Genomic DNA, 24,877 nt, shown 5'->3' with positions numbered 1-24,877 from the left:
GTCATGCAAAGTTGGAGAAAGTATATTTACAGACGTAGTCTGGATATTCAAGTGTCTTGTTGAACTGAGCATGCCCATAAGCATAACATCAGTGTATGCAACATTTAAACTATTTTTTTTTTTTTGCAAAGGGCAGGTATAGTGAGACTGGTGCTATGTTATGTGTGTTCTTTTATGTCTGAAATAAAATAGTTCTTAGAATAAATATTTGAAACAAGTGCTGATCTGAAGGGGAATTTAATGTCAGGTTGCTGGGTAAAACTATAACTTGATTTCTATGCATAAACTATATAAAATTTACTTCCCATTTCTTTTACATTAACCTGGATGGTTTGGAGCAAGTCAGGTTAATATTTTTATTTTAAAAATGCTTTACAATAGCAAGATGAAAATCATACAAAGAATACAAACAGCTACATTTTAAGTATATAAGTACATTATACAGATATTGCTGATATTAACATTTTGAAGCTGAACCAAAGTCCAAAAATAGAAAAAAAATGATAATCTCTTAAAACTAGGGTAACATGTCAATAGAATAACATATCAATTTATAGGAATTGTTATAATACTGTTGAATAATGCTAAGAAATGGAAGTATCAACTAAGAATCAGTGTGCTCTTCAGAATTTGCTTTAGAGCAAAGTACTTAAGATCATAGACGGTTACCTCTCAATTATATAGATTTTCTCAGAATGTCCAGATTTTTGCCTCATATTTTTAGTCTATTCCTCATAAAATTTGTGGTTTTCTGGAAAATCATGGAAGACAATAAATAATACATATTATGACAGACATTTGAGTTTCAGACTTTATATCCTTCAGAAAATACATAATAATGCAAAACCTGTTATTCTAGCAACTTTCTAAGTTTATAGGAGCAATATTTAAATTCTGTCCCTATTTGTGGGCCTTTGTTCCCCCATTCTTTCTAGCTTTGTCCAGATTTGTTGCACTGAGCAATTGAGAGGTATGACTGTTGCAGCTTATTGTAGCAATATCTTTCATGAAAATAAACAAGTAATACATTTCAGACAGTCAATGCTTAATGCTGAATTAATTTTTCAAAAGAAGGAACAAGCACTAAACACTAGAAAAAATAAAGATGAAATAAGTAAAATGAGTGCCCACTTTACTGCTGTGCTATCATTCAGGGCCTGACAGTAGGATCATATAATACTGAAGAGATACTAAAAATTGAAAGGACAGCCTCAACAATTCTTACAATTTACAGACAGCCTCAAATATTGGATATGTGTTTTTGATTGTAGATCTGTGTATGTGTGTTTCCATGTGCATGAGTGTGTTTTTGTGGGTATGTGCTTGAACACCTGCGTCTATGAGCCTGTTTCTGCCTCTATACATTTATATGCATTTTATGAATGTGTGTGTGTGTGTGTGTGTGTGTGTGTGTGTGTGTGTGTGTGTGTGTGTGTGTGTGTGTGTGTGTGTGTGTGAAATGAATTCCAGAACGCACTCTGGTATTTTTGTACTTTCTTACGATACGGTTTGTTGAATTTTATTAGATGAAGCATGCATTAAATATGAATTTTTTGGCATATCCATATTGTACTTCTCTAATAGGGATGGGGGTTCAAGTGGATTTGTGACATTCTGTGTTGCACTTTATAGCATTGGAAAGTTTCACATCCATTACTTAAAAATAATTCAGAAAAGTAACATGTGGTATTGTAGGAAGTTTTTGTCTGGCGGGGAGCTATGACAACTTACTTTATATGTTATGAGCCTGAATACATGCATGAAGTCTGGCACTATTCCATGGTAATAAGCTCTTCACCTGACATGTGCTTCTTTGACTGCTGCTGTCACATGGGAGGGCTGGTAAAATAGTGGTGCACTGTACGCTATAACTGAGTCACATGGTCACATGGGAGGGCTGGTAAAATAGTGGTGCACTGTACGTTATAACTGAGTCACATGGGAGTGCTGGTGAAATAGTGGTGCACTGTACATTATAAATATGAGTCACATGGGAGGGCTGGTAAAATAGTGGTGCACTGTACGTTATAACTGAGTCACATGGGAGTGCTGGTGAAATAGTGGTGCACTGTACATTATAACTATGAGTCACATGGGAGGGCTGGTAAACTAGTGGTGCACTGTACGTTATAACTGAGTCACATGGGAGTGCTGGTGAAATGGTGCACTGTACATTACAACTATGAGTCACATGGGAGGGCTGGTAAAATAGTTGTGCACTGTACATTATAACTGAGTCACATGGGAGAGCAGGTGAAATAGTGGTGCACTGTACATTATAACTATGAGTCACATGGGAGGACTGGTGAAATAGTGGTGCACTGTACGTTATAACTGAGTCTTATGGGAGGGCTGGTGAAATAGTGGTGCACTGTACATTATAACTGAGTCACATGGGAGGGCTGGTGAAATAGTGGTGCACTGTATAAGATATGGTGTTGAAAAGTAAAAAAAAAAATAAAACAGGTTATAATTGTGCATTGTTTGGCAGTATTGCAACTGCTGGCTACTGTTGGAGAATATTGAAAAGCCAACATTAAAAACACAAGACATTTTTCTGTTTCTATACTGTTATAAAGATGGGACAAAAATTATGCTTGACATTAAACCAATTTAGCTAGAAATACATATATCTACATATATGCATATATATATATATATATATATATATATATATATATATATATATATATATATATATACACACACATATCTATCAATATCAATCTCTCTCTCTCTCTCTGTATATATATATATATATATATATATATATATATATATATATATATATAAATATATATATATCAGTATTTCTAGCTAAACTGGTTTAATGCCAAGCATAATTTTTGTCCAGTCTTTCTAATTAATATATACTTCTAGATTTCCATCTCACTCACAGATAGGACTCAAGAGGTCAGGATAGGGGGAAATTACCTCCACAAAAATACTAGTCACTATAGGGCTCAGTACTGGACATCTCCTGTTTAACATCTATTTCTGTAAGTAAAAGCAAACACCAATAGCTTCTGTCTGACAAAGTCTGTGGCTGACTGCAAGTTCGGAGCACTCAATGAATCCCCAGGTGACTCAGACAGTCTAGTGGAAGGCTTGTTCCAGTGAAATAACTGCTGCCAGAACCATGGACTAAAACTAAATGCGAAAAAGTCAATTATTGTACTCATTCAGAAACCCACTATCCTAGGAAATTATCACAATGACAATATTCCTGTAACAATCAGCCCTGTAGTTCGGGATTTGGAACATATGTATATTCGACCAACATGTGTTTGTTGTGGTAAGAAAGTCTGTGTATATTGCACAGCTTTTTAAGTAAAGGAATAGCCTTGAAGTCCAGGGATGCCCTTGTCCCTCTTTACTCTGATCTCATCAGGCCAGTCACTGCCACTTTTGGCATGCATCTGGTCAGGCATACACAACAACTTGAATGCTTACAGAGGTTCCTCACAAAAAGAATACAGGATCTAAACAAGGACTGCCTCAACGGACTGTCACTGTACTCAGTGTCCTACACACTACTGAGAGGGCTCTGTGTCTGGCTTATAAGTCATCCTCTGACCCTATACTAGTAGACCTACTGCACATCCGCAAGTCAGTTGGCACCAGAAACACTTGTTCCAGGGACCTAAACCTCTTCTGTAACTTAAACAGAATGGCTTGAAGAGATGGTAACATCTCTCAGAGGTTCCCACTATTCTGGAACAGACTCCCCCTCCATGTAAACCAAACTTCATTCCTGTCCTTCTTCAAGTATAACCTGGATCTATGGATGATAGTGAGGAAATTTAGCCCAAGACTGCCCCTGTACTACTTAGAAACAGGGGCAACATCTAAATTCTCTTTCAGTACCATGGCCCATTTAAACACTCAATGTATTCCATTGAAATAATCACTGTCTCACCCAGAATTAATCATTATTCTATGGACAGTATATACATATAGACCCTGGAACTACCTAAGGGTAAATTTAAGTAATGAGATAATCAGCTAGACTTGAAGTGGGCTACAAGGACAATTAGCCTGGTATTCTCCTATCAACTTATATATATATATATATATATATATATATATATATATATATATATATATATATATATATATATATATATATATATATATATACATACACACACACACACACACACACACACACACACACACACACACACACACGTATATGAAAATGTACTTAACATCAGTATCTTCAATTATTATTTTAATATAGTATTTATCAAATCTGAAATAAAATTCAGTATGTCTAAAGGTGCATTCTTTCATAAAGTAAATCTTTCAAAAATTTGGCATTTATTTGGACTTAATGGGATTACTGGTGCCATGTTAAACAGTGTGCAGTAAAAAGTGCTGTTAAGCTGTTATTTTCAGTGACTAGAAACAGATAAATGTGATGCTTTTACTGCAAAGCGAGACCGATCTAAACCAGAAAATGGCAATGGTTACAGAAGCTTCTAAAAATGACCAGTGGCCTAAACATTTCATTTTTGTATGGGTTATAATTATGTATTATTAAAACTAGACATTGCTATAAAACAACAGACTCTTTGATATGAAAATACATATGTTTTCATGCGTCTTTTGTATAGTATTGGATTAATATGCAAGATTTAAACTTCTTTTCAGCATACCTGCCTTAAAACATCCAATTAATTGCGATAACGAATAGTTCTACGCATTTGTGCACTGTCTCTCTCTCTCTCTCTCTCACAGACACACACACACACGCACACGCCAGCACACACATACACACACACACACACACACACACACACACACACACACACACACACACACAGGCACACACACACACACACACACACACACACACACACACACACACACACACACACACACACACACACACACACACACAGACACACACACACACACACACACTTGCATGCCTACATACATTTTATACTTGTAACAAGTAGCCAAACACTGGAAGCAATTAATTCAGGTTTAATGCAGCTTAATTAAAGTGGTATAATGTGAAAATTCATTATTTCCAGTGACAAAATGTAATAGTTCAATGTTTGACCTCAAATGTCTCTGATGACTTAGTTGGTTCAGTAACATAACAGCTCAAGTCAGACAGTTGCAACTTGGCATACAATTCACAGTAAGGCCAGTTCTCCAGCCTGCAAGGGTTTTGTCCAGGTACTGGCCCAAATGTTGCAACTACTTCAGTATAGTCATATGATGGATTTCTGTTCTGTTCTGCAGCTCTCCACAAGTTCCTTCTCCAAGATTCCAAAGGATGTATATGTGTGTGTGTGTGTGTGTGTGTGTGTGTGTGTGTGTGTGTGTGTGTGTGTGTGTGTATATTTTGTGTATATATATATATATATATATATATATATATATATAGTACTTACTAGTCTGTTCATCTTCTAAGAAGACTTTCCTCCTTTTTCTAAGAAGACTGCCCTCATATTCCCATGGTAATATTTAGCCATTATATTTACATACAAACAACATAGAGACATGCTGAACATGGATATGTTGGGACATTTATGTGTTCTCTATCCATGAGGGACAGTGGTGCTCAACTGGGGTGAATTTGCTGTTACTGTTCCATTCATCCAAATTATGTTTAACTAGATAACTACTTTGCCTTACACGGAGTGGAAGATAGTTGCATAGAAGCAGTATTCTCTGTGACACTAACCTATCCCTCCAACATGTTGCATTTATTTTGCAACAGAAATTAAGATCCCTTGACTAGTGTTCAGGACACCACTCACCTTCCGAATGTGCAATAGATCTGACCAAACAGAGTCTACTGAAGCTCTGTACAAGAGGCACGGGTTGCCTCTCAATAACATGTATAACATAGAGAAGATGATCAAAGTTTTCAGATGGTCTATATAATTTTTTATCCCCCGAAAATAAGACCGGGTCTTATACTCTTTCCCCCGCTGAAATACACATTAGGGCTTATTATCATGGGATGCCTTATTTACCCCCATACAACAATATAGCAATAACCCACGCCTGGGTGTGGGTAATGCGGGATTTACCCACGGTTGGCATGGTTTGGTCCCGAGGGACCAAACAAAGACAACCGTGGGTAATCCCGCATTACCCACCCAGAAGTGGTTATTGCTATTATACTATGACATTATTTAAGAAAAGAAATAATTACTTTTCTTAAATAATGGCATTGTATAATGCCTCTTTGCTGCCCTTCCACAGCTGTCTGGTATCCGCGGCAGTTCTGATGTACTGTGCATGCCTACGCAGTACATCAGAGCTGTGGCCAAAAGCAACGGAGAAATCAAGATCTCCATTGCTTTTTGCTGTTTTGCTATATTAAATGGGTTTAACATAGTGAGACAGCTTTAAAATAAGCAACGGAGATGTCCGTTGCTTATTTTAAAGCTGTCTCGCTATGTTAAACCCATTTAACATAGCGAAACAGTAAAAAGCAATGGAGATCTTGCTTTCTCTGTTGCTTTAAACCTGTCTCGCTATGTTAAATGGGTTTAACATGGCGAGACAACTTTAAAATAAGCAGCGGAGATATCCGTTGCTTATTTTAAAGATGTCTCGCTATGTTAAACCCATTTAACATAGCGAGTTTAAAAAGCAACAGAGAAAGCAAGATCTCCGTTGCTTTTTACACACTGTGTCGCTATGTTAAAGGAGTTTAACATAGCGAGACAGCTTTAAAAAAAGCAACGGAGATCTCCGTTGCTTTTTTTAAACCTGTCTCGCTATGTTAAACTCTTTTAACATAGCGAGACAGTGTTTTAAAAGAAACTTATACTAATGGAAAAAGTCCAGGCAACCGGACCTTTTTCCATTAGTATAAGTCGATTTACAATGTGCACGCTGGCCAATTAGCGTGCACGTTTTGGAATATTAATGGGGGGGTCATGGTATAATCTACATTTATTCATGTACAAAAATCGACATTTATTCATGTACACAAATCGACATTTATTCATGTACACAAATTGACATTTATTTGGTACTTTTCTGTTATTGGGCAACTTTTCTAAGTAATGTGTTAACAGTTGTGCGAGAATTCTACATAAACATTGCAACAAACATTTCATCTCCAGAATATCTACACCTTGGCTTTCACAGTGAAATATTTCATGGTTAACAGAAAGTGCAGAAAAATCTCAATACATGTGTATTGGAGGAGGAGAATAAAACTGAAAGCAGAAGCAATCCATTCTGTTGCCCCGATAATGGAAAAGTTATTCAAATACAGTCATGTCATCTTCTTCTGGAACATTGTCATAAGTCTCCAACCCCTGAATTTCTTGCGACTCCATTTCCTGTAGAACCATTGGCCCCAATCTGTCATGCCTAGCAATAGAGCTCTCCTTAAATGAACACTGCTTGTCCAAGTAGCCTGCTCGTAGTGCATTGGCAACACAGCTGTCAGTGATTTTATCCCATGAATTTTTCACCCAAGTCACGACCTCTTGCAGGCTAGGCTTCACTGAGTTTCATGCTGATTTCTTTCCATTCTATTTTCAGTGTAGTCATTGAGTTCCATGCACAAATGGTCCTTGAATAGTTTGTTTATTGCTATATCAAGGGGCTGGAGATGGGCAGTCATTCCTGTGGGAATCATTATTTGATCTATTCTTCTCCATGCAAGGAATTTCTTCACGTCTTTAGCATGGTGAGTGCTGGCTGAATCCCAGACTAGCAGTCCTCTTTCACCACCTCGCAAAACAAGTGGCAGTATTACATCAACCCACTTCCTTATAGCTGCTTGTGTGCACCAGGCTTTTTCGGTTTCAAGAATGTAAATGCCTGAAACACATTCAATCTTATCTTTCTTGCCCTTACTAATGATTAGAGGTGGGGTTTTCTTTCCATCTAGACAAATTGCCAAAATACAGGGAACACGTGCACTCTCGTAACCAGTGGAGGGAATGTAGATTGACGAGGCACCCCTCTGAAAAAATTGTTGTTTGAGATCCTTGGCCCAAAACACTGCAATTCCATCCATAGCAATCATGTTGGAGAGTTGGTATTTAGAAAAGTCGATGCCATCAACAAAGGACTTGAACATAAGTGCACATTTAATAACTTCAGTATCTTTCAGCTTGAACAGTGTTGTTCTTCTTAGAGACAGTTCATATCACTGAAGGAAGCCATCTAGCCAATGTTGTGATGCTTTGAATTCTTCTGGGGATATTTCTAACTGTGGTGCCATTGTAAGGGCAAATGAATATTGGCCTGCGCACAAGAAAAGCCTTTGCTTTCCTGTTAGCAATCCATTCACAGATGATGTCTTCCAGCTCTGGAAATAATGGTTGCAACTTGATCCACACTTGCACTTCTTAGCATTTCCCTCGTCGGCCTGTTGCCTGAGGTTATTGTACGTTGCATGCCATTTTTGGACCATTCGGAGATCTAACTTCTTCTCTTTGCAGAAAGCTGTCAGATTCTTTCCCCAGGAGCCCTCCACGATTCCTTTCTTGTACTCGATGGAATAGCTCTTTCTTTTTGCACTCATCTTGTCTGGGGGGATTAAGTGAAGACTTATGAGACCAGAGAGGCAACACAAAATGGCGATAATTAAGAAGACACAACCACAGCCATTTGTTATCAAGTGCACATGCTTTATCCACGTTGTCTCTACTTTGACCAATCAAAGTACACCTGCCAATGTTTATGGGCCAAGGATCTCAACCGTCAGGTGTGAGTGATGATTAGGGTTATAGTAAGAATCATGGAGGACTCCCAGGGAAAGAATCTTACGACTTTCTCAAAGAAAAGAAGTTTGGTGTCCGAATGGTCCAAAAATGGAGAGCACAGTATGATAACCACAGTCAATGGGTGTCAATAATATTATTTTATAATTCAACACATCCGTTGTGTGTTGTTGACGATCTTAACTGGGACTTATTTTTGGGGTAGGGCTTATATCATGACCACCCTGGAAAACCATGCTAGGCCTTATTCTCTGGTCAGGTCTTATTTACGAAGACATACGGTATATATATATATATATATATATATATATATATATATATATAACATATATATATATATATATATTATATATTTTATATATATATATATATATATATATATATATATTTTTTTTTTTTTTTTTTATTTAGTATTTATTTATTCACGTATTTTAATTTGTTAACTGGCTAATTGAAATGGTCCCTGTTCAGCTGTCAGCATGGAGGTTAATTGATAAGATCTCCTCTAGGATCTAGGGGTCATTTCTGATTACCAGTCACTTGCTTATGTGGAATATAGTCTGGCAGTTAAAGGATTAGGGCAGTGATCAGTTAATGAGCTGTTTCCTGCAGTGTAGGGTTTGATTCCCTCAACTTCCATTTGCCAACTGAGTGACTCTGAGCACATTACTTAATCAGACAGTGCTCTAGGGCAGTCAAAAAACTAAGCCAGGTCCCCCAATGGTCTCCATGGTGACATGCCTAGTAACCATGTATGAATATGTGGCCTGAGCACAGGTATACAGAAATTACTACTTTATTTGCAGTGGTTAAAATATGAAGTGGTTGCAATAAGCCCTATAGGCTATCATCTAATTATGGAAAATAGCTGATACACAATAATATTCGTTTGCATTTTGATAGTGAATAAACATGAATGTTTTACTTTCAGTTGCTCATGTATTTATTTTCTTTTGTTAACTGGATAAGTGGACTGGTAAAGCATACTCCAGTCAGGGTATCAGGGCCTTTCTGCCTGTTACCTTCAATGATGCCAAAGGTAGGAGGTTACTTGGCCTATAAGATTGTTTAAGCTATGCTAGTACCTGCTCAGCTATTTATTCTTTGTGGTGAATAACTCAAAGTTGTTAATATAAATGGATTTGAAGTTTTAATCATGTGCAATAGTGGATCCCCGAGGGTCAGAGATGAAGAGCTGGGGATAAGACTGTAGTATGCATGTGGTATCAGATGCCATCACTGCTGACTTACTAGAACTAATGATCAGATTTCAGTCCAGGAGCTAATTCTGTAGTACACTCCTATCACCTTGGAGTCAATCCTATAAAACAGGGTTAGAAGTAAAAGAGTTTAACATTAATAAATCTTTGAAGGTCAAGGTTGGAAGTTAGAAGGTGAGGTCATTAGTAAAATGGACAAGAGTCAGGAACCCAATGCCATACCTTCTTGGAGTATATGGATAGGAGTCCTGCATGAGCTTTGTTTTACTTTTTGATGCTGTTACTATATTGTGTGCAATTTGCCCAAATGAAATTGATTTTGAAATAAGACATGCAGGTAATGCACAAATTATGTATTCTTATATTACTATAAACACTGTAAAATCTCACTTTATACCTCTCTCAGCATTCCTGAAGAGCACATGAAATCCATGCAGGACTATCTACGATCATGCATCACAAGCGATGTTGAGGCTGTACAGAGGGGTTCCCCAAACCTCCCACAATTAAAGAAGTTGCTTCAGGTTATCTGCAAAAACCTGTTCAGGTAATGATCAAGTCTACTCTGTATGTCTGTTTATAAACAGCCAAGCAGTTTAAACTGAGCTTGTATTTATGATGATTTAATGAGATGCACGAGCAAGGCTGAATCTGAGATGTTGACCTGTGAAAACTAAACACATAAGATTAAAATGTTGGGTTTCTGTGATGACAGTGATGCTCCAATATGATGTATCAGTACAATGAATGCTATTTATGATACTGTAAAAAGGTAAACTCATGGTTCTGTGTTTTACAATTGTAGTATCTTCAACTAAACTAAGTGTTCTTGGCCTAACCACTGAGATAATGTAGTAAAGTACACAGTAAAAATAGATGTATGATGATGATGATGATGATGATGATGATGATGATGCGTGCTGCACAAATAGTCTTACAACTAAGGATGTGCTGTATATGACCGTTAATGTTACATTTAAGGATGGTACAGTGTATGACACAGAATGTTACAGCTGAGGATAGTACAATGTATGCCATCACTAACCTTACAGCTGGAAATGGTGTTACATATGAAACAGATAATGTTACAGCTAACAATGGTGCATTGTGTGACACAATTAATATCACAGTTGGGGATGGTGCAGTGTATGAAACAGATAATGTTACAGCTGAGGATTCTATAGTTTATGACACAGTTAATATCACAACTGGAGACGATGCAGTGTATGAAACAGATAATGTTACAGCTATGAATGGTGCAGTGGATGACACAGAATGTTACAACTGAGGATGGTACAGTGTATGGCATCGCTAACCTTACAGCTGGAAATGGTGTAGCATATGAAACAGATAATGTTACAGTTAACAATGGTACAGTGTATGACAGTTAATGTTACAGCCGGGGATGGTGCAGTGTATGAAACAGATAATGTTATAGCTGAGGATTGTATAGTTTATGACACAGTTAATATCACAACTGGAGACGATGCAGTGTATGAAACAGATAATGTTACAGCTATGAATGGTGCAGTGGATGACACAGAATGTTACAACTGAGGATGGTACAGTGTATGGCATCGCTAACCTTACAGCTGGAAATGGTGTAGCATATGAAACAGATAATGTTACAGTTAACAATGGTACAGTGTATGACAGTTAATGTTACAGCTGGGGATGGTGCAGTGTATGAAACGGATAATGTTACCACTATGAATGGTGCAGTGTATGACAGTTAATGTTATAGCCTGAAGATGGTACATTGTATGAAACAGATAATATACTACAGCTGGAGATGCATGACACAAATAATGTTACAGCTATGCATGGTGCAGTGTAGGACACCGTTAATGTTACTACTAAGGAAACTACAGTGTATGACACAAATAATGTTACCTCTAAGAAAAATACAGTGTGCTACACAAAGTTTTATTACTAAGGATAATGCAGTGTATAACACAGTTATTGTTACAACTAAGGAACATACAGTGTATGACACAAGTAATGTTACTTCTAAGGATATTGCAGTGTACCATAGATTTTTTTTTTTGCTACTAAGGATAATGCAGTTTACCGCACATTTTTTTCCTAGTAATGATAATGCAATTTACTGCACAGTTTTTGTTACTACTAAGGATAATGCAGTTTACCACACAGTTACTGTTATTACTTATGAAAATGCACTTTACACACAGTTATTGTTACTGCTAAGGATAATGCAGTGCACCACACAGTTATATATACTACTAAGTATAATACAATGTACCACACAGTTATATTTACTACTATGTATAATGCAGTGTACCACACAGTTATTGTTGCTACTAAGGGTAATGTAAAGTACTACACAGTTATTGTTACTACTAAGGCTAATGCAGTGTACCAAACAGTTAGTGTTACTACTAAGGATAATGCAGTGTACTACACAGTTAATGTTAATGCAGTGTACCACACAATTAGTGTTACTAATAAGGATAATGCAGTGTACTACACAGTTAGTGTTACTTCATAAGGATAATGCGGTGTACCACACAATTATTGTTACTACAAAGGATAATGCAATATATCACTCAGTTATTGTTACTTTTAAGGATAATGCAGTGTACTATACAGTTTGGGTTACTACATAAGGATAATGCAGTGTACTGCACAGTTAATGTTACTATTAAGGATGGTTTAGTGTACCACATGGTTCTTGTTACTTCTCTAGATAATCTAGTATGTGACACATGTAGGGCCAGATTCCAAAAGAGTTGTTTTCAGTGTAAGACTGCCTTGATTCCAAAAGAGATGTTCTCAGTGTAAGTGATTTACTTTGGTCTAAGGACTATCTATAAACAGTAAAACGACTGAAAAATGATACAAAGGAGGAAAAGTGCTGAAACAACACCAAATACCAGAAAAAGTCTACAATGACACTTTGAAAGTAGCAAAACCAACTGCAAAAAAATATTTTTTCTGGTCAGTTTTGCTCCTTCCAAAGTGCCTTTGTGGACTATCTCTAAACAGGTTTACACTGGGTTCCAAATCCCAGAAGACCTGCTGTTACTATAAGGGTTTACTTACAATGAGAGCAAGTCATTTGGAATTGGGCAGATAATGTTACTACTAAAGATTTTATTTATTATTTTATTTTATTTTACATTTGTTGACCGGGCTAGTCCAACTGGATACATGTCCATTTTCAGTGGAGGCCCGGGGAGAAAAGCTCCAAGATCATGTTTACATAAACAAATACAAGGACAAAGCTGAAACAAGTAAATACACTGACGATTAAAGGCAAAATAAAGCAAGCAAGTAGTTATATATATAATTTAAAAGAGATACAGACTTGAACAGATGGACTAACAGGGCTGTATTGTGGACCCTTAAGGTTTTTGGGTTGGGTGGAGGCTTAGAGAGGCCTAGGTGAGGCAGGGACGTTAACTATTAGTCTGGATTAGAGCAAGGGCATAACCATTGGGACTTCAGGAGTGCTCTGAGGTGTATTTTAAATTGGTTCAGAGAGGACATAAGTCTTAGGTTGTTTGGGAGGGCATTCCAGGATTTGCCAATGGAATTAGCATATAGTGCTTCACCACCGGAGTTGTTAGATTTAATGGTCAGTACTTGTAGACTTTTGGAAGACCTGAGGGACGTAAGGTTGGAGTAAGGGGTAAGTAGTTTGTTCAGTGAGGGGGGTTTTATCTGGATGGTTGATAATTTTAAAAGCCTCAGTGAGTTGGTTGAGTTTGAGAATATTAGGCAGTTCTAGCCATTCTAGTGTCCTTAGATTTAGGCAGTGATGGGTGCGATAGGGCATTCCAGTTATGAATCTGGCTATGTGATTGTAGGTAGTAGAAAGTTTATTAAGCTCTCTCTTATGGAGGAAGGAGAATATCGGGGAGGCATAAAGGAGTGTGGAGAGGAGGTGGGTTCGGGCAATTGTTAGTTTGGTGTGCGGGGTTAAGAAGGTCTTTATTCTATACATGGACCCAAGTTTTTTGTTGACCGACTTAATGGTTAGGTTTACATGCATATCAAATTTAAGTTTGTGGTCTATGGTCACCCCTAGTAGTTTGGTGTGGGAGACGGGGTAGATTATGGTACCATTGTTGGAGGACACATGGAAGGTTGGATTGTTGGTGTTGGGGGGTTCTATTCCTTGGGCGGTAGCTGTAGTGGGGAAAAATAGAAGTTATTTGGTTTTGGTTGGGTTAAGTAGGAGTTTTAGTTCCGAGAATCATTTTTCGACTGTGGAAAAGCAGTTTTGGGTTGTGGCTTGGAGTTTGGCGAGAGAGACATCAGAGCAGATCAGGGTGGAGTCATCTGCATATTGAATGCAGGTGGCTTTGGGAATGATAGAGTGTAGACCATTTATAACGATGGAAAAAAGAAGGGGGCCGAGAATAGATCCTTGGGGAACACCAATATTGGTGGGGAGTAGGTCTGATAGCCTATTTTGCCACTGAACCGCCTGTTTTCTGCAAGAGAGATAGGCATTAAACCAACTTATGGTTGGTTTGCTAAGATGAAAGGTTTCCAGTGTGTGGAGCAATTGTTGGTGGTTGACCATATCGAAGGCTTTCGATAGGTCTAGAAAGAGCGCAGAGGATATTAATTTGTTATTGCGGTTGTAGTTGACTGAGTCAACAAAGGAGAGGAGAGCAGTGGTTGTGCTGTGATGGGGGCGAAAGCCATGTTGGGTGTTGGATAGGAGGTTATTTTGTGTGAGGTGGGTAATGAGTTGTTTGTGGACACAGCGTTCCATACTTTTGGCTAGAGGTGACAGTATGGCTATGGGTCTATAGTTAGAAGTGTCGGTGGAGGACCCTCCTTTATGGAGAGGGATGATATAAGAGATTTTCCAAATAGAGGGAATAGAAGCTTCAGAAATGGTCCGGTTGATCAAGATTGAGACAGGGTAGGCTATGGCGTCAGATGCTATTTGTAAGTATTTGGCTGGGAGCAAGTCAGCCGCTAGGGTGGTTGGTTTAAGTTTTTTCAAAAGGGTACGAATATAGGAGGTGGAGGTAGGTTGTAGGTTGAAAGCAGTTTGGGTTGGATCTTTGGCTGAGGTTGCAACCGAGGGAGAAGTGGCAAGTTTACTGGCAAGGGACTGGATGGTCTCAGTAAAAAAATAATTAAAAGTGTTGGCTATTTCAGTTGGATCTTTATCCATGAGTTTTTCAGGGGTGGGGGTGGTAGATTTACCTGGATGTAGGAGGTGATTGAAACCAGCCCAGAATTTGTTAGGATTATACTGATGTTTATCTTGGAGGTGACAGAAATATTGTTTTTTATCAGACATAACGGCTGCTTTGGTTGAATTTCTAAGCTGCAGGAACTTGATGCGATCTAGGGGGGTTTTTGTGGTTCTCCATTTGTTCCAGGCCTGGTCTCTGAGTCTAATTTTAGATTTAGTATCTTGTGTTAGCCAAGGTACAATACGTTCCTTAGTTCTAGTAAGTCGCTTAGGAGCATCAGAGTCGAGTATCTTGAGGAAAGTGTCATTAAAGTATGATACACTCTCGTCTAAAGGTAGGGTTTTTAGGATGTGCCAGTTACAAGCCTTGAGATCAGCAAGAAATTGGTCTGGGACAAAATTCTTGCTGTTCCTAACTAGTCTAGTTATGGGGGGATTTGTAGTTGGACATTTGTGTTTTATAATAAAGGTAACAAGGTGGTCACTAAGGTCATTGGGAAGGGTCCCTGCGGTATAGTTGTTAGGATTCTTATTAGTAAGAATCCAGTCAATGATGCTCTCCTTTTGTTGGGCATGTCCAATTCTAGTGGGAGAAAGAATATTTTGGGAGAAACCATGTAGGTTAATGGGGAGAGGGTTTGATTGAGCAGAGTAGAGAGACCAGTCAATATTAACATCTCCTAAAATTATAGTTTCTTGGGGATAGTTGTTAGCAAGCCAACTAAGAGTTTGTTCTAGGTTTTCAACATTTTTGCCTGGTGGTAGGTAGATTACTATGAGATTAATACTTTTTTGGTTGTTTAGGGAGAGCTTCAGGGCAATCAGTTCCAGGTTAGGAACTTTTGGGGGTTGGAGTAAATTCATTGTGATGTTCAAGGAGTTCTTGAACATGACAGCTATTCCCCCACCCTTTCTAGTTATTCGATCAGCCCTGAGGATGTTATACCCAGGTGAGATGATTCCTCATCCTTAGTGCTTGGTTTGAGCCATGTTTCTGAGAGACACATGATGTCAGGGGAGTGGGTTTCAAGCATGGCATGCAAGTTGTGGACTTTATTATTGATGCTTCTTAGATTAAGATGAAGCATAAGGAGGGAGTCCGCTGGGCTTCTGGCTGCATTGAGGGGGTTAGGGCCTAGGTCACTATTAGGGCCTGGGTTAGGGTGGATATCACCGTCTTTTGTGATGGATTTTTTTCAAATAATCAAGTATTTTTTGGAGTTTAATTAGTAGTTTAAGATGGTCCCTTGTTGAGGATACTTTCGGGCGACAGAGAGTATGGTGAATACTTTTAGGGATCAGGTGAGTAGCAGGGTAGAGAGAGGGATGGATGAGATTGGTGGGATTATGGGTATGCAGGGAGGTCTAACCCTTGGGGAGGTAGACTCCTGTTAGGGCTTGGGTTTCATAGCTTGTTAAGAGATAAGGTAAAATAAGGAGTAAAAGTACAAGGGGGAGGGTGGTAAATGAATTTCTATCCATGGTGAGGGGTGAGGTTGATGCGTGGATAGAGATAAAGATAATGCAGTGTATGATACATGTAATATTATAACTAAGGATAGTACAGTGTAACCAAGAGTTAATGTTACATCTAGGAATAATGCAGTGTATAATACATGTAATATTATAACTAAGGATAGTACAGTGTAACCAAGAGCTAATGTTACATCTAGGAATAATGCAGTGTATGATACATGTAATATAATTACTAAGGATAGTGCAGTGTAACCAATAATTAATTTTACATCTAAGGATGGCAGTGTGTAACAGAGAGGCAATGTTATAACTAAGGATAATGTAGTGTATGACACAAGTAATGTTATTACTAAGGGTAATACAGTGTACCCCAGAGTTAATGTTACAGCCAAGTGTGGCACTACGTAACAGAGAGTCAGTGTTACAGGTAAGGATAATGTAGTGTATGACACATGTCATGTTATTACTAAGGGTAATACAGTGTACCCCAGAGTTAATGTTACGGCTAAGGGTGGCACTGTGTAACAGAGAGTCAGTGTTACAGGTAAGGATAATGTAGTGTATGACACATGTCATGTTATTACTAAGGGTAATACAGTGTACCCCAGAGTTAATGTTATGGCTAAGGGTGGCAGTGTGTAACAGAGAGTCAGTGTTACAGGTAAGGATAATGTAGTGTATGACACATGTCATGTTATTACTAAGGGTAATACAGTGTACCCCAGAGTTAATGTTATGGCTAAGGGTGGCACTGTGTAACAGAGAGTCAGTGTTACAGGTAAGGATAATGTAGTGTATGACACATGTCATGTTATTACTAAGGGTAATACAGTGTACCCCAGAGTTAATGTTATGGGTAAGGGTGGCACTGTGTAACAGAGAGTCAGTGTTACAGGTAAGGATAATGTAGTGTATGACACATGTCATGTTATTACTAAGGGTAATACAGTGTACCCCAGAGTTAATGTTACAGCTAAGGGTGGCACTGTGTAACAGAGAGTCAGTGTTACAGGTAAGGATAATGTAGTGTATGACACATGTCATGTTATTACTAAGAGTAATACAGTGTTCCCCAGAGTTAATGTTACGGCTAAGGGTGGCACTGTGTAACAGAGAGTCAGTGTTACAGGTAAGGATAATGTAGTGTATGACACATGTCATGTTATTACTAAGGGTAATACAGTGTACCCCAGAGTTAATGTTACAGCTAAGGGTGGCACTGTGTAACAGAGAGTCAGTGTTACAGGTAAGGATAATGTAGTGTATGACACATGTCATGTTATTACTAAGGGTAATACAGTGTACCCCAGAGTTAATGTTACGGCTAAGGGTGGCACTGTGTAACAGAGAGTCAGTGTTACAGGTAAGGATAATGTAGTGTATGACACATGCCATGTTATTACTAAGGGTAATACAGTGTACCCCAGAGTTAATGTTACGGCTAAGGGTGGCACTGTGTAACAGAGAGTCAGTGTTACAGGTAAGGATAATGTAGTGTATGACACATGTCATGTTATTACTAAGGGTAATACAGTGTACCCCAGAGTTAATGTTATGGCTAAGGGTGGCACTGTGTAACAGAGAGTCAGTGTTACAGGTAAAGATAATGTAGTGTATGACACATGTCATGTTATTACTAAGGGTAATACAGTGTACCCCAGAGTTAATGTTACGGCTAAGGGTGGCACTGTGTAACAGAGAGTCAGTGTTACAGGTAAGGATAATGTAGTGTATGACACATGTCATGTTATTACTAAGGGTAATACAGTGTTCCCCAGAGTTAATGTTACAGCTAAGGGTGGCAGTGTGTAACAGAGAGTCAGTGTTACAGGTAAGGATAATGTAGTGTATGACACATGTCATGTTATTACTAAGGGTAATACAGTGTACCCCAGAGTTAATGTTACAGCTAAGGGTGGCAGTGTGTAACAGAGAGTCAGTGTTACAGGTAAGGATAATGTAGTGTATGACACGTGTCATGTTATTACTAAGGGTAATACAGTGTACCCCAGAGTTAATGTTACAGCTAAGGGTGGCACTGTGTAACAGAGAGTCAGTGTTACAGGTAAGGATAATGTAGTGTATGACACATGTCATGTTATTACTAAGGATAATACAGTGTACCCCAGAGTTAATGTTATGGCTAAGGGTGGCACTGTGTAACAGAGAGTCAGTGTTACAGGTAAGGATAATGTAGTGTATGACACATGTCATGTTATTACTAAGGGTAATACAGTGTACCCCAGAGTTAATGTTACGGCTAAGGGTGGCACTGTGTAACAGAGAGTCAGTGTTACAGGTAAGGATAATGTAGTGTATGACACATGTCATGTTATTACTAAGGGTAATACAGTGTACCCCAGAGTTAATGTTACGGCTAAGGGTGGCACTGTGTAACAGAGAGTCAGTGTTACAGGTAAGGATAATGTAGTGTATGACACATGTCATGTTATTACTAAGGGTAATACAGTGTACCCCAGAGTTAATGTTATGGCTAAGGGTGGCACTGTGTAACAGAGAGTCAGTGTTACAGGTAAGGATAATGTAGTATATGACACATGTCATGTTATTACTAAGGGTAATACAGTGTACCCCAGAGTTAATGTTATGGCTAAGGGTGGCACTGTGTAACAGAGAGTCAGTGTTACAGGTAAGGATAATGTAGTGTATGACACATGTCATGTTATTACTAAGGGTAATACAGTGTACCCCAGAGTTAATGTTATGGCTAAGGGTGGCACTGTGTAACAGAGAGTCAGTGTTACAGGTAAGGATAATGTAGTGTATGACACATGTCATGTTATTACTAAGGGTAATACAGTGTACCCCAGAGTTAATGTTATGGCTAAGGGTGGCACTGTGTAACAAAGAGTCAGTGTTACAGGTAAGGATAATGTAGTGTATGACACATGTCATGTTATTACTAAGGGTAATACAGTGTACCCCAGAGTTAATGTTATGGCTAAGGGTGGCACTGTGTAACAGAGAGTCAGTGTTACAGGTAAAGATAATGTAGTGTACGACACATGTCATGTTATTACTAAGGGTAATACAGTGTTCCCCAGAGTTAATGTTACAGCTAAGGGTGGCACTGTGTAACAGAGAGTCAGTGTTACAGGTAAGGATAATGTAGTGTATGACACGTGTCATGTTATTACTAAGGGTAATACAGTGTACCCCAGAGTTAATGTTATGGCTAAGGGTGGCACTGTGTAACAGAGAGTCAGTGTTACAGGTAAGGATAATGTAGTGTATGACACATGTCATGTTATTACTAAGGGTAATACAGTGTACCCCAGAGTTAATGTTACGGCTAAGGGTGGCACTGTGTAACAGAGAGTCAGTGTTACAGGTAAGGATAATGTAGTGTATGACACATGTCATGTTATTACTAAGGGTAATACAGTGTACCCCAGAGTTAATGTTATGGGTAAGGGTGGCACTGTGTAACAGCGAGTCAGTGTTACAGGTAAGGATAATGTAGTGTATGACACATGTCATGTTATTACTAAGGGTAATACAGTGTACCCCAGAGTTAATGTTATGGCTAAGGGTGGCACTGTGTAACAAAGAGTCAGTGTTACAGGTAAGGATAATGTAGTGTATGACACGTGTCATGTTATTACTAAGGGTGATACAGTGTACCCCAGAGTTAATGTTACGGCTAAGGGTGGCACTGTGTAACAGAGAGTCAGTGTTACAGGTAAAGATAATGTAGTGTACGACACATGTCATGTTATTACTAAGGGTAATACAGTGTTCCCCAGAGTTAATGTTACAGCTAAGGGTGGCACTGTGTAACAGAGAGTCAGTGTTACAGGTAAGGATAATGTAGTGTATGACACGTGTCATGTTATTACTAAGGGTAATACAGTGTACCCCAGAGTTAATGTTATGGCTAAGGGTGGCACTGTGTAACAGAGAGTCAGTGTTACAGGTAAGGATAATGTAGTGTATGACACATGTCATGTTATTACTAAGGGTAATACAGTGTACCCCAGAGTTAATGTTACGGCTAAGGGTGGCACTGTGTAACAGAGAGTCAGTGTTACAGGTAAGAATAATGTAGTGTATGACACATGTCATGTTATTACTAAGGGTAATACAGTGTACCCCAGAGTTAATGTTACGGCTAAGGGTGGCACTGTGTAACAGCAGTCAGTGTTACAGGTAAGGATAATGTAGTGTATGACACATGTCATGTTATTACTAAGGGTAATACAGTGTACCCCAGAGTTAATGTTACGGCTAAGGGTGGCACTGTGTAACAGCGAGTCAGTGTTACAGGTAAGGATAATGTAGTGTATGACACATGTCATGTTATTACTAAGGGTAATACAGTGTACCCCAGAGTTAATGTTACTGCTAAGGGTGGCACTGTGTAACAGAGAGTCAGTGTTACAGGTAAGGATAATGTAGTGTATGACACATGTCATGTTATTACTAAGGGTAATACAGTGTACCCCAGAGTTAATGTTATGGCTAAGGGTGGCACTGTGTAACAGAGAGTCAGTGTTACAGGTAAGGATAATGTAGTATATGACACATGTCATGTTATTACTAAGGGTAATACAGTGTACCCCAGAGTTAATGTTACGGCTAAGGGTGGCACTGTGTAACAGCGAGTCAGTGTTACAGGTAAGGATAATGTAGTATATGACACATGTCATGTTATTACTAAGGGTAATACAGTGTACCCCAGAGTTAATGTTACGGCTAAGGGTGGCACTGTGTAACAGAGAGTCAGTGTTACAGGTAAGGATAATGTAGTATATGACACATGTCATGTTATTACTAAGGGTAATACAGTGTACCCCAGAGTTAATGTTATGGCTAAGGGTGGCACTGTGTAACAGAGAGTCAGTGTTACAGGTAAGGATAATGTAGTGTATGACACATGTCATGTTATTACTAAGGGTAATACAGTGTACCCCAGAGTTAATGTTACGGCTAAGGGTGGCACTACGTAACAGAGAGTCAGTGTTACAGGTAAGGATAATGTAGTGTATGACACATGTCATGTTATTACTAAGGGTAATACAGTGTACCCCAGAGTTAATGTTACGGCTAAGGGTGGCACTGTGTAACAAAGAGTCAGTGTTACAGGTAAGGATAATGTAGTGTATGACACGTGTCATGTTATTACTAAGGGTAATACAGTGTACCCCAGAGTTAATATTATGGTTAAGGGTGGCACTGTGTAACAGAGAGTCAGTGTTACAGGTAAGGATAATGTAGTATATGACACATGTCATGTTATTACTAAGGGTAATACAGTGTACCCCAGAGTTAATGTTATGGCTAAGGGTGGCACTGTGTAACAGAGAGTCAGTGTTACAGGTAAGGATAATGTAGTGTATGACACATGTCATGTTATTACTAAGGGTAATACAGTGTTCCCCAGAGTTAATGTTACGGCTAAGGGTGGCACTGTGTAACAGAGAGTCAGTGTTACAGGTAAGGATAATGTAGTGTATGACACATGTCATGTTATTACTAAGGGTAATACAGTGTACCCCAGAGTTAATGTTATGGCTAAGGGTGGCACTGTGTAACAGAGAGTCAGTGTTACAGGTAAGGATAATGTAGTGTATGACACATGTCATGTTATTACTGAGGGTAATACAGTGTACCCCAGAGTTAATGTTATGGCTAAGGGTGGCACTGTGTAACAGAGAGTCAGTGTTACAGGTAAGGATAATGTAGTGTATGACACATGTCATGTTATTACTAAGGGTAATACAGTGTACCCCAGAGTTAATGTTATGGCTAAGGGTGGCACTGTGTAACAGAGAGTCAGTGTTACAGGTAAGGATAATGTAGTGTATGACACATGTCATGTTATTACTAAGGGTAATACAGTGTACCCCAGAGTTAATGTTACAGCTAAGGGTGGCACTGTGTAACAGAGAGTCAGTGTTACAGGTAAGGATAATGTAGTGTATGACACATGTCATGTTATTACTAAGGGTAATACAGTGTACCCCAGAGTTAATGTTATGGGTAAGGGTGGCACTGTGTAACAGCGAGTCAGTGTTACAGGTAAGGATAATGTAGTGTATGACACATGTCATGTTATTACTAAGGGTAATACAGTGTACCCCAGAGTTAATGTTATGGCTAAGGGTGGCACTGTGTAACAGCGAGTCAGTGTTACAGGTAAGGATAATGTAGTATATGACACATGTCATGTTATTACTAAGGGTAATACAGTGTACCCCAGAGTTAATGTTACGGCTAAGGGTGGCACTGTGTAACAGAGAGTCAGTGTTACAGGTAAGGATAATGTAGTGTATGACACATGTCATGTTATTACTAAGGGTAATACAGTGTACCCCAGAGTTAATGTTACGGCTAAGGGTGGCAGTGTGTAACAGAGAGTCAGTGTTACAGGTAAGGATAATGTAGTGTATGACACATGTCATGTTATTACTAAGGGTAATACAGTGTACCCCAGAGTTAATGTTACTGCTAAGGGTGGCACTGTGTAACAGAGAGTCAGTGTTACAGGTAAGGATAGTGCTGTGCAAAGAATGATTCTACATGCTGTGCAGTTATGTTGTACATTTTAATCCAAATGGGGTGGAGCATATGGACAAATTATTGCCTTCCTATGGTATTCTAAATTGCATACCTTCATTTTGTGTCTTTGGATCAGAAGTCAAACACAGACCCATCTGCCGCTTTTAGTGACAATTTATACACATATGAAAGATTATGTGACAATTTTTAGAAGGAGGAGAATTCTCTCTGTGTCCCGGACCAGTTCTGTCATTGCGTAATAAACACCAGCCTATGTCTGGTTATCTACCTGGTTATCAAGTTGTTGTAGTTAAATAAAATACCTGCAATGCATAATTCAGGGTATGTTGCCCACTGTGATCTAATTAGAAGAGTGCACTTTGTGTTTTTTGAGTTAAGTGAAATACTTTATACTTCATTTATTGTGCAATACTTGGGATCTTGGAAATAAGTTGCTTGGATGTAGCACTGAAGGATCAAACATGATCATTAGCCGTTAATTAATTGGTTATGGAGCTAAAGGTGAAACATAAAGAATGAATGGGTTACAGTGTTAAGCAGAAAATCTATGGTTACGTATCATTAAAGGGAAACAGTTTTTACCAAGATTTAATAGAGTGCATGGCTGTGTGTTAAATAATGGGTTTTTATAATGATCTATTGGGTTAGCCCATAAAAAGGCAGACCGTGGCTGTTTACAAATAATAACTTGTTTCTGAACTGAAGGAGCACTGCCACTTTTTGTAATAAAATAAAGTCTTGGCTGGTTACAACGTGTGCACAGGTAAGGGTAAAGGAAAGTGTGCTACTGTCTGATGACAGAGTAAGATATGCAGATATAAGGAACAAGCTGTTTATCGTGATAGTCAGTGTTGATTCCTGGGCATTGCTGAGAACAACTTAAGCTTAAAGCATTCAGGCATTACTGGATTATCAAATGAAGATGTGAGCCAGACACCATGAATGGGTTTGTGATTTTTGCTAATAAGAAGTATGCTGTCAGTTCAGCTATAGATTCTCTTCTCTTACCTCCGGATGGGATTGGTGAATTTTATAAACTACTGTCCCTAAACATTAATAGCATCATATCAGGAGATTATGTAAGTCAGAAACTCTTGCTCATTTTACCTAGTGTTTACCAGGTGGTCCATTTAACTGGTGCACATACCTCTCAACTGTACACATTTGTGCAGAATGTCTAGATTTTTGCCTCAAATTTTTGGTCTGTTCCTCATAAAATTTCTGGTTTTCTGGCAAATCATTGGGATGATCTGAGGAATGAAATCACTAAATAATGATGCACATTTGAGTTTCAGACTTCATATACTTTAGAAAATGCATTTTAATGTAAACCCTGTTATTCTACCTACTTAAGTTTATAAGAGCAATATTTAAAATCTGTCCCTATTTTTGGGCCTTTGTCCCTGCATCATGTAAGGCTTTGTCCAGATTTCTTGTTCTAAGAGGTTGAGAGGTATGGAGGCACACATAATCTTCATGGCAACAGTGATTCAATTGCATTTTACTGATCATTCACAGATTGCATCTCATCAAAGACGCAGTTATCCTGGTCAACCAAATCCTTCCTTTCACCAAAGACTCTATTTTGTTAGTCAGTCTCAGCACTATATTACTATCAGTCTCACAACCAAACTAGTCTAACAGTCACATTCTATTCATGAAATGCTTGATTACAATAGGTTGCTTGTTAAAAGTTTTTTATGCATTGCGATGTTGGCAACTTGTATGAAGTGTAT

The 24,877-nt window shown here is 38.5% G+C and overlaps 1 protein-coding gene across 2 annotated transcripts in view; it reads left to right on the top strand.

The window, feature by feature from the left end:
* The window catches only part of INPP5D (inositol polyphosphate-5-phosphatase D), a 1,064,128-nt gene that overhangs the window by 431,201 nt on the left and 608,050 nt on the right, over positions 1-24,877 (top strand). For both annotated transcript variants that reach the window (XM_044070586.1, XM_044070585.1), the window contains exon 5: positions 10,347-10,487. In XM_044070586.1, the coding sequence (XP_043926521.1) occupies positions 10,347-10,487 (141 nt within the window). The remainder of the gene's footprint in view (positions 1-10,346; positions 10,488-24,877) is intronic.

This window comes from Protopterus annectens, chromosome 4.part1, assembly GCF_019279795.1.
Source record: "Protopterus annectens isolate FY-2018-M chromosome 4.part1, PAN1.0, whole genome shotgun sequence".
Taxonomy (NCBI): Eukaryota; Metazoa; Chordata; order Ceratodontiformes; family Protopteridae; genus Protopterus; species Protopterus annectens.
The sequence above is the reverse complement of the archived record's forward strand: the minus strand, read 5'-3'. Positions and strand labels throughout refer to the sequence as shown.